The following is a 13,942-nucleotide window of genomic DNA, read 5'->3' as shown; positions in this document are numbered from 1 at the left end:
ATTTGGGTCAGATTTATTAGCTTGTCTACAACCATCACTGGTACTGAGTGTTATCTGTGTTACCTTATGACAGAGATTCCTTTGAGGCCACTAAAAGCTATCCTACTATTTTAAAATAGAATTAACATTTTGATTTTGTGCTGGAACACAATGTGCTGAGGCGAGCACATATTTTCCAATAGAATCTTCATTCCATCATGATTGATGAACTGTATAATAACTGAGTACACAATAGTTCCTTGATAAAGAGTTGCTGGAACTCATATCACTAAAATCTTGAGTTTAATGGTTAACCTTACGTTAGCAAAGGGCTAGTTTCCAAACCAGTCTCTTTAGTTCTTCTGCAAACATTACTATAAAGTTTCTGCTGGGTGGCATTCTTTCACTACTGCTCTGGCAAGCAAATGTGCTCCCCCCTCCCCCAAAAAAGCAGGGATCACCAACCTTTTTGTGCCAGGGGACACATTTAGAATTTTGAGAGTGCGTCTTGGGTGCCAGTCACAAAAGGGATGTTCTGGGGATATGGCATAAGACGAAACGGATGCCACATCTAAAGGAGCAGATAAAGAAACAGAACCACAATTGGGGAGGGGGACAGCTACATCAGTCACTGCTACACTTACTCATTACACCTCTCCTCTGTTCAGAATGGATAAGAGAGTGGTTATGCAATCGTGGCATCCAATAAAATGTGTGGGCATGTTTAAGAGTACATGTCCAGTGTAGAAGAAGCTGAGTCAGCGCAACCAGGAACTGAGCAGGAAGAGCAAACGATTCCTTGTGCATTGTGATTTTTTTGAGAGGACTTTTAATACTGAGAACATTGGCACCATAGAAAGTATGGTGGGCACATTGGTGGCAGCTCTTGTTTGAAAGGGGTCTAATTGGAACTCAGCAAGGGCTGGAGGACACTGCTAAGCCCCTTGATTCACTGGCAGACATGGTGACATTAATGGAAATGCAGGGTTGTTGTTGGGGCTCAAACCTACTGTGCTACCCCCTTTTGCACTAGGTGCCAGATCTTCTGGCCTTTTCCTCCCTCACTTTTTAAAAATTTGCGTATAGGTATGCTAGACAATTCTACAAAGGAAGACTCTAGCCATACATCTTAATTTACTCAGCGACTTAAATTTGCATCTCTATATAAAAATTAGGAAAAATTAGGACCCTAAGGAAAGGCCTCTTTAATCTCATCTCTGTGGATGAACAATAGCATAGGCTTTGGCAGAGCTCTTCAACAGTTTACTAGTATATGGGAACCTATGGAGGGACTTCTCTAGGGCCTATTAGGGGACTTAACAGTTCATTGCCTGCATCTCAATTTGCTGAAATAGTGGTGCATAATAGTGTGTAGAGATGGTGGCATTAGGATCCAAGGCTTTGCGCAAGGATAGCTAGAAGAACCTTGGGGCTGGATTTACCCCTTGGAACTGAGCAAGAGATGAGAACCAGGCACATTGCTCCCCACATTGGTACCCACAAATTGCCTGATGCTAGCGTACTATTTTTAAAAAATCTTGCCTTTATAGAAGGCTTTTCATATTTTAACTGCTGGGCAATTTTGCTCAGTTCTTAAAAATTAAAAGAACTGTTTTCCAAGTACGCCATACATTTAGACAACCCAGATGGCGGTTCTTTCTGATGCTAATTCACCCAGTCAGAAAAACATTTTGTAGAATGATTAAAATTGGTTTCTCTGTTTTATGAGGGTGCCTGAGAGCATACATCAAGCACTGCAGCTGCACAACCTATTTTAATAGCACATATGGTGTTGCAGAGCCCCATTGAAACAAATGAGAGACACATCAGCAGTGTTTTGAACAGTAGAGTGGTTTATCAAGAGTCTGATAAACCTATTTTTGCTGCATGCATGCAAGTACCATATGTGGCTGGGAGTTGTTAGGCTTCTGCATGCCACAATAGATGAGTAGTGGGCTGCATGTGACTTGGTGGGTTTACCCTTTGTGCAGTGCAGGAGTACAGGTGAAACTCAAAAAATTAGAATATCGTGGAAAAGTTCATTTATTTCAGTAATTCAACTTAAAAGATGAAACTAATATATGAGATACTCATGACATGCAAAGCGAGATATGTCAAGCCTTTATTTGTTATAATTGTGATGATTATGGCGTACAGCTGATGAAAACCCCAAATTCACAATCTCAGAAAATTGGAATATTAAATGAAAGCAACAAAACAAGGATTGCAAATAGAACAGTATTGGACCTCTGAAAAGTAGAAGCATGCATATGTACTCAGTACTTGGTTTGGGCCCCTTTTGTATCAATTACTGCCTCAATGCAGCGTGGCATGGATGCTATCAGCCTGTGGCACTGCTGAGGTATTATGGAAGACCAGGATGCTTCAATAGCGGCCTTCAGCTTTTCTGCATCGCTCGGTCTCGTGTCTCTCATCTTTCTCTTGGCAATGCCCCATAGATTCTCTATGGGGTTCAGGTCAGGCAAGTTTGCTGGCCAATCAAGCACAGTAATCCCATGGGCATTGAACCAGGTTTTGGTACTTTTGGCAGTGTGGGCAGGTGCCAAGTCCTGTTGGAAAATGAAGTCAGCATCCCCATAAAGCTCATCTGCAGAAGGAGGCATGAAGTGCTCCAAAATCTCCTGGTAGACGGCTGCGTTGACCCTGGACTTAATGAAGCACAGTGGACCAACACCAGCAGCTGACATAGCTCCCCAAATCAACACAGACTGTGGAAACGTCACACTGGACTTCAAGCATCTGGCATTGTGTGCCTCCCCATTCTTCCTCCAGACTTTGGGTCCTTGGTTTCCAAATGAGATGCAAAAGTTGCTCTCATGATCAGAGAAGAGGACTTGGGACCACTGAGCAACAGACCAGTTCTTTTTTTCTTTAGCCCAGGTAAGACACTTCTGACATTGTTTCTTGATCAGGAGTGGCTTGACAAGAGGAATACGACATTTGAAGCCCATCTCCAGGATCCATCTGTGTGTGGTGGCTCTTGATGCACTAACTCCAGCCTCAGTCCACTCCTTGTGAAAGTCCCCAACACGTTTGAATGGTCTTTTCCTGACAATTCTCTCCAGGCTGCAGTCATCCCTGCTGCTTGTGCTCCTTTTTCTTCCACACTTTCCCCTTCTGCATAACTTTACATTAATGTGCTTTGATACAGCACTTTGGGAACATCCAACTTCTTCTGCAATTACCTTTTGAGGCTTTCCCTCCTTATGGAGGGTCTCAAAGATAGTTTTCTGCACAACTGTCAGGTCAGCAGCCTTTCCCATGATTGTGATTCCTACTAAACCAGACTGAGAGACCATTTAAAGGCTCAGGAACCCTTTGCAGATGTTATGGATTGAGTACTGCACCTTTTCACAATATTCTAATATTCTGAGATTGTGAATTTTCACAATATTCTAATTTTATGAGATTGAGAATTTGGGGTTTTCATCAGCTGTACGCCATAATCATCACAATTATAACAAATAAAGGCTTGACATATCTCGCTTTACATGTCACGAGTCTATCTCATATATTAGTTCCACCTTTTAAGTTAAATTACTGAAATAAATGAACTTTTCCATGATACTCTAATTTTTCGAGTTTCACCTGTATATTTATTTTACTTGATGGGTCACATCTTGTGCAGTCCTGGAGTAATGGCATATATCTATTTGAAAGGCTTACTGTTTGCTTTAAATCTGCCTTACACACTGTTCAGGACATTGCTGTTTTATTGGGTTTGCAACAATTCTGTTACCTTGTATGGCTGTGTTTGGTGTTACAGTGTGGCATAGCATACACAAAATACTGCTTTAGATTTTTATGATAGTAGAAAACAATAGGAAGTGCCAGGTTGACATATTACATAAGGAGAAGGCAAATATAAATCTTCTATTTATTGACATTAGCATTGAACTCAATATTTATAAACACGAGCCATGAAAGTTAGCTGGAAAAACATCACTTATAAGACGCTGAACTACAGTATAACTGCTATAGCCACTGTTCTGCAAATCCTGCTTTTTTCCAAGATGCTAAATAAAAAGTTTTTTTAGAGAGATGAAATCTACAAATTAACAGTTATTTGGGTCTTCCTGGCACTGAAAAAGATAATATTGTATAATTCTGGGGGGAAATGTTATGAATTTGTTGGATTTTGTTTGCAGTATATGTGAAATGCATATTTGTTTCCCCTAGGCAAACACAGATAGGACCAGTTTTAATCTCAGTCTTTTTGTTTCACTTCAGGCCCCCATCCACAGCAATGTCTATAGCAATTGCTGGAGAACCAGAATCCCTAAATGAAGACAGAAAAGGAGCAGAGAATACAAAATCATCGCATCTAACTATATCAGGTAGGGAGCAATGCTATGGTAGAAGCCTGGGGAAAATAAAAAGAATAATTTCATTTAGATAGGTGGGAATGCCACTTAACACAGACATCTCTTGGTATTAAAATATAAATTGAAAACTGTACTTTGGCATAATTGTTTTCATACGGAGTCTATCTACAAAAAACTGCTCAGGTATAACACTAAGAGGTGTACCTCAGGGATACTATGCACCTTTAGGAAAAGCATTGTATCACATCTAAGAGCTCCTAGAGTGGTTGCATGATTGAATTCTCCACAATTTGAAACCTTGTCTACAGAGAGCTAACTTGTTGGGGGTTTGATTCCTCTTCCCTGCAGCACCAGTTGTGCAGATAGTTCTTAATATGGGGCAGTATTCAAACATGCAGTACCCCACCGCACTCTTGACTGCCTGAACACTTACAATCCCAGCTCGATTACCAAGATTACCTGTAGGAACTTTGCTGTTTGTTCCTAGAGTTGGTGAGGTTCATCTGATGTCCACAAGGCACTGAGCCTTCAGTGCCAGTATCATTGGCCCAATCCTATGAAGTACTTTTCAAACAGAGATTTAATAGGTGTCTTCTGTAATAAATTTTAAATATTTGCTGAATTTTTTATGCTGCTAGGCTTATGAAGACAAGAAAAAAAAGCTTTCTGCAATAGGTAGTCAGCAAACTGTGGCTTTTAGTTTCTATGTGGTTTTATTGTATAGATAATTGTTGGAGGAAGGTATAATGTAATGTTGCCTCACACATGAGGCTGCTATGGAATGGAAGAGGGGGGAGTTTAAAACAGCCTCCTCCTTCTCATTGTCCTTGAACAATTGCAGAAGTTTGAGTAAAGCAGGGGTGGAGAGAGACTGAGAGGAAAATTGTGGTTTTAAACAACAGCATAAGTTTGAATAAAGCAGGAATGGAGAAGCACAGGGGAGTTTGTTTTTTAAACTAGTGTAAAACAAGGAGAAATAACAGAGATTGGTACAACACAGAAACTAACATCAGAAAGCTAACACAACAGAACCTTTCCCTACTCACTTCTTGCTGTACTCAATCCTTGTTTTAAACAGCCACTCCCCAACCCTGTGTCAGCACCTGCTCACTCTACTCAAATCTGTGTCATTGTTTAAATTGCCACTATTTCATCGCAGTATTTTTCCATCCCTGCTTTATTCAAACCTATGCTGTTGTTTGAAGCCGCCACTCTCTCCCTGTCAGTGCCCCTACCTTCTCTCTCCCATGCCATGGCCACTGGTGTTGTGCTGTCTGTCTTCTCTTTTGTTCCCATACACCAACCTGACTTCTTACAAGTCTGAATTTGTGACTTATTTATTTATTGTATTTATGTCCTACCTTGTTCTTCAAGGAGCTCAAGGTAGAATACACTGTTCTCTCCTTCCTTATTTAATCCCCACGGCAACTCTTTGAGGCAGGTTAGGCTGAGAGACAGTGTCTGGCCCAAAGTCACCCAGTGAGTTTTATGGCAGAGTGTAGATTTGAAGCCTGGTCTGTCAGGTCCCACTCCAGCACTCTAACCACTACTCCACACTGGCTCTCATTGTGATGTGGCGTAACAAATCCTCCAATTGGGGTTGCACAATGACAGCCTTACAGTTTTTCTGTATATAGGAAGGAAGAAGTAGAATTGTACAATCTCAGGAGAAACAGTATTATATGCTTTTTCTGCATATGTAGATCAGTTCTTCATTATTAGAAATTACTGAACTCAAGTTTGGTGTTGGCTTTTTTTAAAAAAAAAATATGGGGCCATATAAATGGCCCACAGCATGGCTGAAAATGCATTAGATCAGGGTGTCTTACTCTTTGGCCATTCTGAAATATGGCAGCATCTGATGCAAAGTTCAAACCTTGGCCGTAAGCAGAGATTCTTCCCTGATCTTAGTTCTGTGGTGCTTAGTGTTAAGGCTGGAGAGAACAGATTTCCCACCTGACTTATATGACTTTAGGGTGACTGACAAGGTAGAATGCTTTGCCCAAAATGGCCTTGGTAGGGTTCAGATTCAGAGATCTGGCAGGCCTCATTAATACCAGGAGTGGAGGCTTCCCACTGCTGCATTAGATAATGTTATGGGTGCAAAATATAGCCTTCCAAGCCATTTGTGTTGTGCTGATAAAAAGGGATGTGGCTAACTTTATCTCTTCACCCAATCAAGGAACCAGCAGAAATTACCCCTCTGTTGTTATATAGCCCATGTCTCCTACATAAAAACTCTATAATCTTTCTCCATTTCAGCTCTTGACCATTTTAGAAAATTATATCAGGAAAACAAAGTAGTCAAAACTACACAAATAATTTGAAAACCTGGTGCAATAATTTCATCTGCATGTTACTTCCTTGATATAATGTAATGGCTAAAACTACTGAGAATTACCCGCTGAAGAAAGTGTATGCTTTAAGCAAGTCTATCACTACTCAATGTGGACGATTAATCTGAGGAAGTAATTTGGCAGCAGAGTTGCTTGATCTTCATTTTTTGCAGATCTCGCAACCAAGAGCATGTCTGTCCCAGATGAACTTGGAGCATGTGGGCATTCTAGAACCTCCAGCTATGCAAGCCAGCAATCAAAAGTTTCAGGTAGGAGGTTTCTTGATGTGCACTATTAATTACTTCAGTAGATTTAGAGAGAAAAAATAGAGAGATTAATTACCTGCTATTTTATAAGCTCTTGATGGATTTACAGACAATATAAGTAAAAATAGGAAAACTATTTTAACAGCAAAGGCTTTTATGTGGAAGCCATTTTAAAAGCACAGTCTTGACATGACTTACAAAAATGGTCAAAGGGGTAGGCATTACTTTTAAAAATGCTACTCCTGTGCTTTTAACTGCATTGTGAAATTAAATGGCTAACACTTTCTACTGAACCTCCATTATAGGAAAAGCTTTATCTCCAAGGGACATAGGAAGCTGTCTTATACTGACTGAGTCAAAGCATTCGTCCACCTAGCTCAATATTGTCTCTGCTGATTGACAGCTATCCACCAGGGTTTCAGACAAGGTACATTCCCAGATGACAGGGGTTGAACTTGGGACCTCCTGCATGCAAAGCAGAAGCTCTAACCCTGAGCTATGGCCCTTTCCTTAAAGGGAAATTCAAATACGTCAGGCTGCTGTTTAAAATACCAGGAGCAATGCCAATTAAAAGGAAATGTCAGTGACTAATTTGTAACTAGAGTGGCAAAGCCGAAGTGAAGCAAGACAAACTTTCATTTCTTAAGTGAAATGCAAGCATTTAAAGCAAATTATTATGCTCGTTGAAGGTTAGCCACCACTGTTGAGTCATCAGGAAGCCCAAAAGATGTCCCCGGGTCATTGTGACTTTAGAGGAGCTACACATGATGCACAGAAAAGTCAGTCAAAGTGACTTGGAGAAGAGATTAGTCAGAGTAGTCAGTTTTAAAAATGTTATGCTATGAACCACCCTGAGACCTATGGGTATAGGGTGGTATACAAATTTAATTAATTAATTAATAATATGTAAATAATAACCAAATTGCCACTTTAATTATTTATTTGAGCCCCTTCCCTGGAAGAAGTATATTAAGCAGAGAGTTAGCCATACAGGACAAGAAAGGAGCAAGTTTTCCCCATGGAACATATATTGGTTAAATGTTCCATGGGGACCCACAAAGACTTTTGGCCTGTCCTCAGTCCCCCATTAGTCTTTTCCCTGGATATCTGTAGAAAACAAGCTTTGGCTTGTTAACTAGCTATTCTAAGTGGTAATGAACCTACTTTGCAATGCCAGTGTCTTGGTGCAAGGAATGATTTCCAGATTCACAGCAGAGCTCTGAGGAAGAATTTCCTTCTGTCCCCTTTGCCTTAGAATAGGTAAAAACTGCAATCTGATTGCCTCTCATTCTACTAAGTCCCTTTCTCCCCCTGTCCTAAACTTAGATTCAATTGTCTCATTTATATATTTAACCCAGTAATTGCTGGCCCAATCTGAACACTTGTGTGATAACCAGTCTTCCCCTGCCTCCATTTTTCTCCTTTCTTTGTTGTGCCTATTTCTAGATTAGAATTGCCTTGGGAACACAGACCTGACTCCTTATTCTTTGTAAAATGTCATGTTCATAGATGGTCATGTGCGTCTCATTGTTTATTTATTATTTTTAAGTTATTTGATACTGTGTCTGCCTCTTTGATGTACTAGTTACAGGTAGGTAGCCGTGTTGGTCTGCCATAGTCAAAACAAAATAAAATAAAAAATTCCTTCCAGTAGCACCTTAGAGACCTACAAACTTAGTTGGTCTCTAAGGTGCTACTGGAAGGAATTTTTATTTTATTTTATTTTGTCTTTGATGTACTGTATTTGAAGTAAAATTATTTTCTGATTCTCTCACTTACCAAATGAATCGCAAATATTTGACATGAGTGTCATATTCAAGGTAGAAGTGGAAACCAAAATCCTGCAATTCAGTGAAGTATAAGCCTTGGCATCAAAATAGTAATTCTGAACCATTCTCTTCTAGGGTATAGCACCTGCCACTCCAGATCATCCAGTTTCTCTGATCTCTGTCATAAGAGAAATACTTCTGTTGGAAGCACATCAACTGGTATAGGTAGTATTCTGGAGCCATGTGAAGAAGCTGAAACCAAAACGACTGAGGATAATTTGGAAGTGCCCATGAAAGACACAACCTCAGAAAAATTCAGCAGGTACAAGACTTGCAAAATACTTTTTCCAGTTTGCTCAAGTACTTCCGCAGAAATATTTTAGAACTGCACTGTGATCTAAATGTTATATATAATAAATATTTCATAGGCACCCAGTGAAACAGGATTCTGTGGAATCTCAGCTAAAGAGGGTTGATGCCACCAGAGTGGATGCAGACGATATTGTTGAAAAAATATTGCAGAGTCAAGACTTCAGTTTGGACTCAAGTGCAGAAGGTTTGTAAAGCACGGGGGGGGGGGTTTTAAATTATTGGCTCCAAATTTCCTCATTCCTGAGTGGGCCTGTATTCCAAATGAGTTAGGTCCAAAGTGATCCTACCATGGGCAGAAGACAACTGCTCACACAAGGGAGGGAGGATCTGCAACTCCCTCTTCCACTTGCAGTCTCCCACATCATTCCCAAGGGTTTCTGAATCCTGGGACTGGGGTTTTCATGGGGGCAGAAAGTTGCACCGCAAAGGAAGGGTGCAGGAAAGGTCCATTCCACAAATGGAGTTCTACAAGCTTATTATTAGATCAAAGTCAAGTGTGATAACATTGCATGTTATGAAATTTGACTTTTTCTTTTTCAGAGGAAGGGCTAAGACTTTTTGTAGGCCCTGGAGGGAGTACTGCTTTTGGAAGTCATCACTTACCCAATAGGTATGTATACTAATTCTACATATCTTCCCTACCTACTACACAATAAGCAACAAAGACCACATCTGAGCAGTTCTAAAATTTGGAAACATGTTCCAGAAATCATCTGGACATAGCCTTTTGGTTGTTTGTATGTAATTTGAAAACTGAACTGCTCTTTCATGACACCTAACTACCACAGGCTTGTAATACTCACAGACCACCAGTAGAATTTTGAAATGCAAATTGATCATTAATGTTAATATATTTATAAAACATTTTAAGCACTGTGCTGAGATCTGAAAAGCAACACAGTCCATGTCCACAAGCTTACAGTCTAATGCACAATATATAAAAGAAAAAATGTGGAGGGAACAGGAAAATTGGGAGTGAGGCTGATGATTGAGTTGAGATCAATTCCTCATTTGATGTGAAAAGTAATAACATTCCATGACAACAGAATTATTTGTCCTGCTTGCCATTGTCATCAGGACTTTCAGCAGACTTCTTCGGTTACTTGAATGCATGGATTTATTTTAAAGGTACTGAGTGTCTATACTTGCAGTGTCTTCAGTGCACCTTTTGCTAGAAAAAAGGGCCTGCTGCTGTTTGAACAGTGTTCTAATGAGGAAATTATATTTCCCCCCAAAACTGGATTGAATTGTTGATGATGGTTTATTAATATAACTTTAATATTTAGTGACTGTAATCTGATTTCAGTGTTACATATGGTGTCTGTGATTATCAATAGCTTACATGTGCATCAAAGCCTTGGCACAGACCACAGGATAGAGTTATTGGTTGGGAATCATGGAAAAATTGGGTTGGATCTAGAATGTTGGTTGAACTTCAGTCCCTTGAAATCAGTGTTGAAGTTTAGTCGTGACCTAACATGTTCCACAGAGTTCAGTGGAGCTTAAGTGCAACTAACTGAAGAATCCAACTCCCAGTGTTCAAGCGTGTGCAATTAAACCATTAATTCTATTTTGTGGGTATTTGTTTCTGTCAGATCTGCTGGCGGTTGCTCACGACTGACCAAGCATGAGTCCCAACTGTCTTTAAAACAGTTTATTGGTGCAGACTATTTACAGTGCAGAGAACAAGAAAACGTGACCATCTCAGTCACTTGCAGAATCCGGGAGTGCTGGTTTCCGACTGTGACCCCAACATAGGAATTTAGGCATACTGAGGCGCCTCCTCCGCTGTCCCCTTTTGACCCCTCTGCGCAACTGGGGCGACGGAAGTGGCGCGCTCCCCCAGAGCGAAACTCACGAGGCGTGCTGGGGCTCTCAGTAACATCCTCAAGCCTCTGCCTCACCAGGCTGCCTGCAAGTTGCTCCTCCCCGCTGGAGGAGGTACCGCTCTTCCCGTTTCACGAGGCGTCGCTACATCAGTGACAGTTCCCGCCCTGCTGAGGGCAGTTCCCTGACAGTTTCAAATTAGGTAACATACTGGGCATAGAACTAGATGTTACAAGAGATATCGGTCAAAAACAAATCAAGCTTTCTCTCATATAGTATCTAAAAAAACAAAAATGTGTGATGTGGTAACATTGAGCCTTGACTTTTCTCTTCCCTTTCATTTGCTACCACTCACTTGGCCAAGGACCTCACACACTGCAGAGACACGTAGGCTGCTGTGTTTTGAAAGCAGCATTTAGCCTCTTGTAATAAATATCAAGTTTCCTCCTGTTCAAGAGTATAAAATTCTGTTCCAGTATTTTCTACTGCCTTTAATTTTTCAGGGTTGGATCTGGAGCATACGAGCAAGTGGTGATTAAACGCTAGAGGAACTGGACTACAGTGGCAGAATTCTAGGAACTTGCTTATTTCCCAATACTGTTGAAGATGGGTGCTTCCAAAACACAAGTTTCCATCGACCCGAGTTGTCGGATTGGGTTGCTCCTACTGAAAGTGCCCTCTTCTGTTATCTACCTGTGGTATAAGGGCGAATTTTTCTTCTTCAAGTACTTTGCCAGCCATTGTGAATGTGTTGGTAGATTTGTTACATTGTTCTATGTGTCAATCAAAGCACCTTTTTTGAAGATAGGACAAATGGTATCTGATTTGACTTTAATATGGTGAAATCAATTGTCGGTATGTAGAAATGCATTCAGTGATGTTCTCTAATTGCAACCTGGCTGCTGTTGCTTTTTAATCCCTTAAAAAGTCAAACACATTATCTATTTCAGTCCTTTTCTGGGAGTGAGAATCTTGCCTCTCAAGTATTGGATTAATTGTTCCTGTCAAACTAGAATTGCTACAAAATAGGAACAGCTGCTTCAAGGAAGTGAGCCAGTCAGCTGTGCTTTGAAAGAAATAGGATTAAATACTGCTACAAATGTGTGCAACTTTAAGGCAAAGTCACATGTGAGAACTAGTTTATTACTTAAAATGAGTGACTAGCTTTGACAAAATTAAATCTGTATTGAATTACACAGTCTTCACTGCTGACAATATTTGAACCCATAGTACAACTTTATAGTATTCGAAGATAATTCTCGTTGACATTTGGTGTGTACTGAAAAACAAAAGTACTACATCATAGGTGATCTCATTGAATAATAACCAGTAATGAAAAGTTGAGCATACAGTAGGATGTTGTTTAGCTCATACAATATTAAATCAAACCATTTAACACTTAAAAGAGTGCCTTGTTCCTGAGGAAAAAGGAGTTCAGAACAATTTCTTATAAAGCTTTAAGGTCAACCATAAAACAGCTAACATAACTGCTATATGCTTAAGCTGTCAAGAAAAGCACTTTATATAATTTTCTTCACCCCATCTGAAACCAGAGTCTTGTATTTTAATTAGAATTGCTAACTCAGGCCCAGTGTAAATGAGGCATGGATATGAGCAAATAACTTACCTCTGTACTTGCTCCGTTGAAAAGGTATTTGCCCTGTTCTACCTGATACATACATTGGTGTTTGCAACTGCCACACATGTGGTATAGTGCAGTGCAGTGCTGGTCATGCAGAATGTCTGCATAGCTCATTTTAAGTCATCTCATTTTAGTCCATTTCATTCAGCTGTTGTTAAGACAGAGCTCATTGATTTCAGTGGAACTTGTGCAGATAAATAGTTCTTGGTACATATAAATTTGCACAAATGAAACATGTAATGTGCCTATGCAACAGTTTCGACAAAGCATTTTCTGACAACATAAACAGCCCATTTTATTTTTGTAAAGAATTTTTTAGGGATTTGGAGTGAAGGCTGCCAACAATTCAGAAACATATTAATAGTTAGATAGTGAGCTTCAGATGTCAAAAAAGTTAATCACTAGAATTAATCAGTATCTTCAAAACAACTTTGAGTAAGCTAATGAGTTATTTGGCCTGTGCGGAAGATTGATGTTCTTATGAATTCCCTGGAGTTGGTCAATTTTTGTTATGTTTCTCAAGAAACATAATGAAAGATTTAAGTGCTTAGCTAAATGAAGGAATTTTGTATCTTGGAGATATGTTGCAACTCATTTTTATTATTTAAATCATATGTGTGAATTGTTAAAATGAGAACCATTTCTTCTGTATTATGGTACCCAGAGGTAACTTGTCACTGCTTCATAAAACATTTTATTTAGCTTGAATTGTTCTAATTGACTTCCAGTAAATATTTAATTTTTTTAAGCTGCTGTTAAAATAATGCAAAGAGAATACACGACAAAGCTTACTTTGAAACATACAGTGATCTAGGTAAAATTGAGTTTGCTCTCAGTGTGTTTAAGTGAGTCACTAAAATAGTGTGCAAATCTGTTGAAAAATTGCTAGTTCTAAAAAGTGTCGGTCCTAAAAGATGAGTGATTTGGAGAGAAAAAATTGGCATGAGGGAGAAAGAACACAAGGGATAAAAAAGAACTAAGGTCACTAACTACAAAGGAACTATCATGTTCAACATTCAATAAGCTTTATGTATTGCTTGTTTACTCAAATGCAATGTTGGTCACTCCTGGCGTAAATACCCGTATTCCCTGACTTAATAAACCTTACACAAAGGCAATTTCTCTTGTACCCATCACTCTGGTAATTTTTTTGAATTCCATAAGATAGTTCCATTAAACAGCTATTATGCACTTTAGTCAACTGAGCCATTTTAATGAAGTGATTCCATTTGTGTCCCCAAGACATGGGAAATGAACTTCATATTCATATATGGCATTCATTTTGTGTAAACTGTACAGTGATACCGAAAATTAACATTTTTTAAGTAAAGTCTGATTTTTTTACCATAAAATACTTGATGTAAAGTGGTCTTACAAACTCAATAAAAGTTTTGTCTTCAACCTG

General features: G+C 39.5%; 1 protein-coding gene across 4 annotated transcripts in view; it reads left to right on the top strand.

Moving 5' to 3' along the window:
• FAM102B (family with sequence similarity 102 member B) overlaps positions 1-13,942 on the top strand; it is a 34,230-nt gene extending 20,288 nt beyond the window's left edge. For 3 of the 4 annotated variants that reach the window (XM_033151472.1, XM_033151470.1, XM_033151471.1), the window contains 6 exons: positions 4,231-4,337; positions 6,835-6,930; positions 8,832-9,018; positions 9,125-9,252; positions 9,609-9,678; positions 11,399-13,942. In XM_033151472.1, coding sequence (XP_033007363.1) covers positions 4,231-4,337; positions 6,835-6,930; positions 8,832-9,018; positions 9,125-9,252; positions 9,609-9,678; positions 11,399-11,441 — 631 coding nt within the window. In that variant the 3' untranslated portion in view covers positions 11,442-13,942. The remainder of the gene's footprint in view (positions 1-4,230; positions 4,338-6,834; positions 6,931-8,831; positions 9,019-9,124; positions 9,253-9,608; positions 9,679-11,398) is intronic. The other variant, XM_033151473.1, reaches the window with a different exon arrangement.

This window comes from Lacerta agilis, chromosome 6 (genome assembly GCF_009819535.1).
Source record: "Lacerta agilis isolate rLacAgi1 chromosome 6, rLacAgi1.pri, whole genome shotgun sequence".
In the NCBI taxonomy this organism is placed as follows: Eukaryota; Metazoa; Chordata; class Lepidosauria; order Squamata; family Lacertidae; genus Lacerta; species Lacerta agilis.
This window is presented reverse-complemented; position numbering and strand designations above follow the sequence as displayed.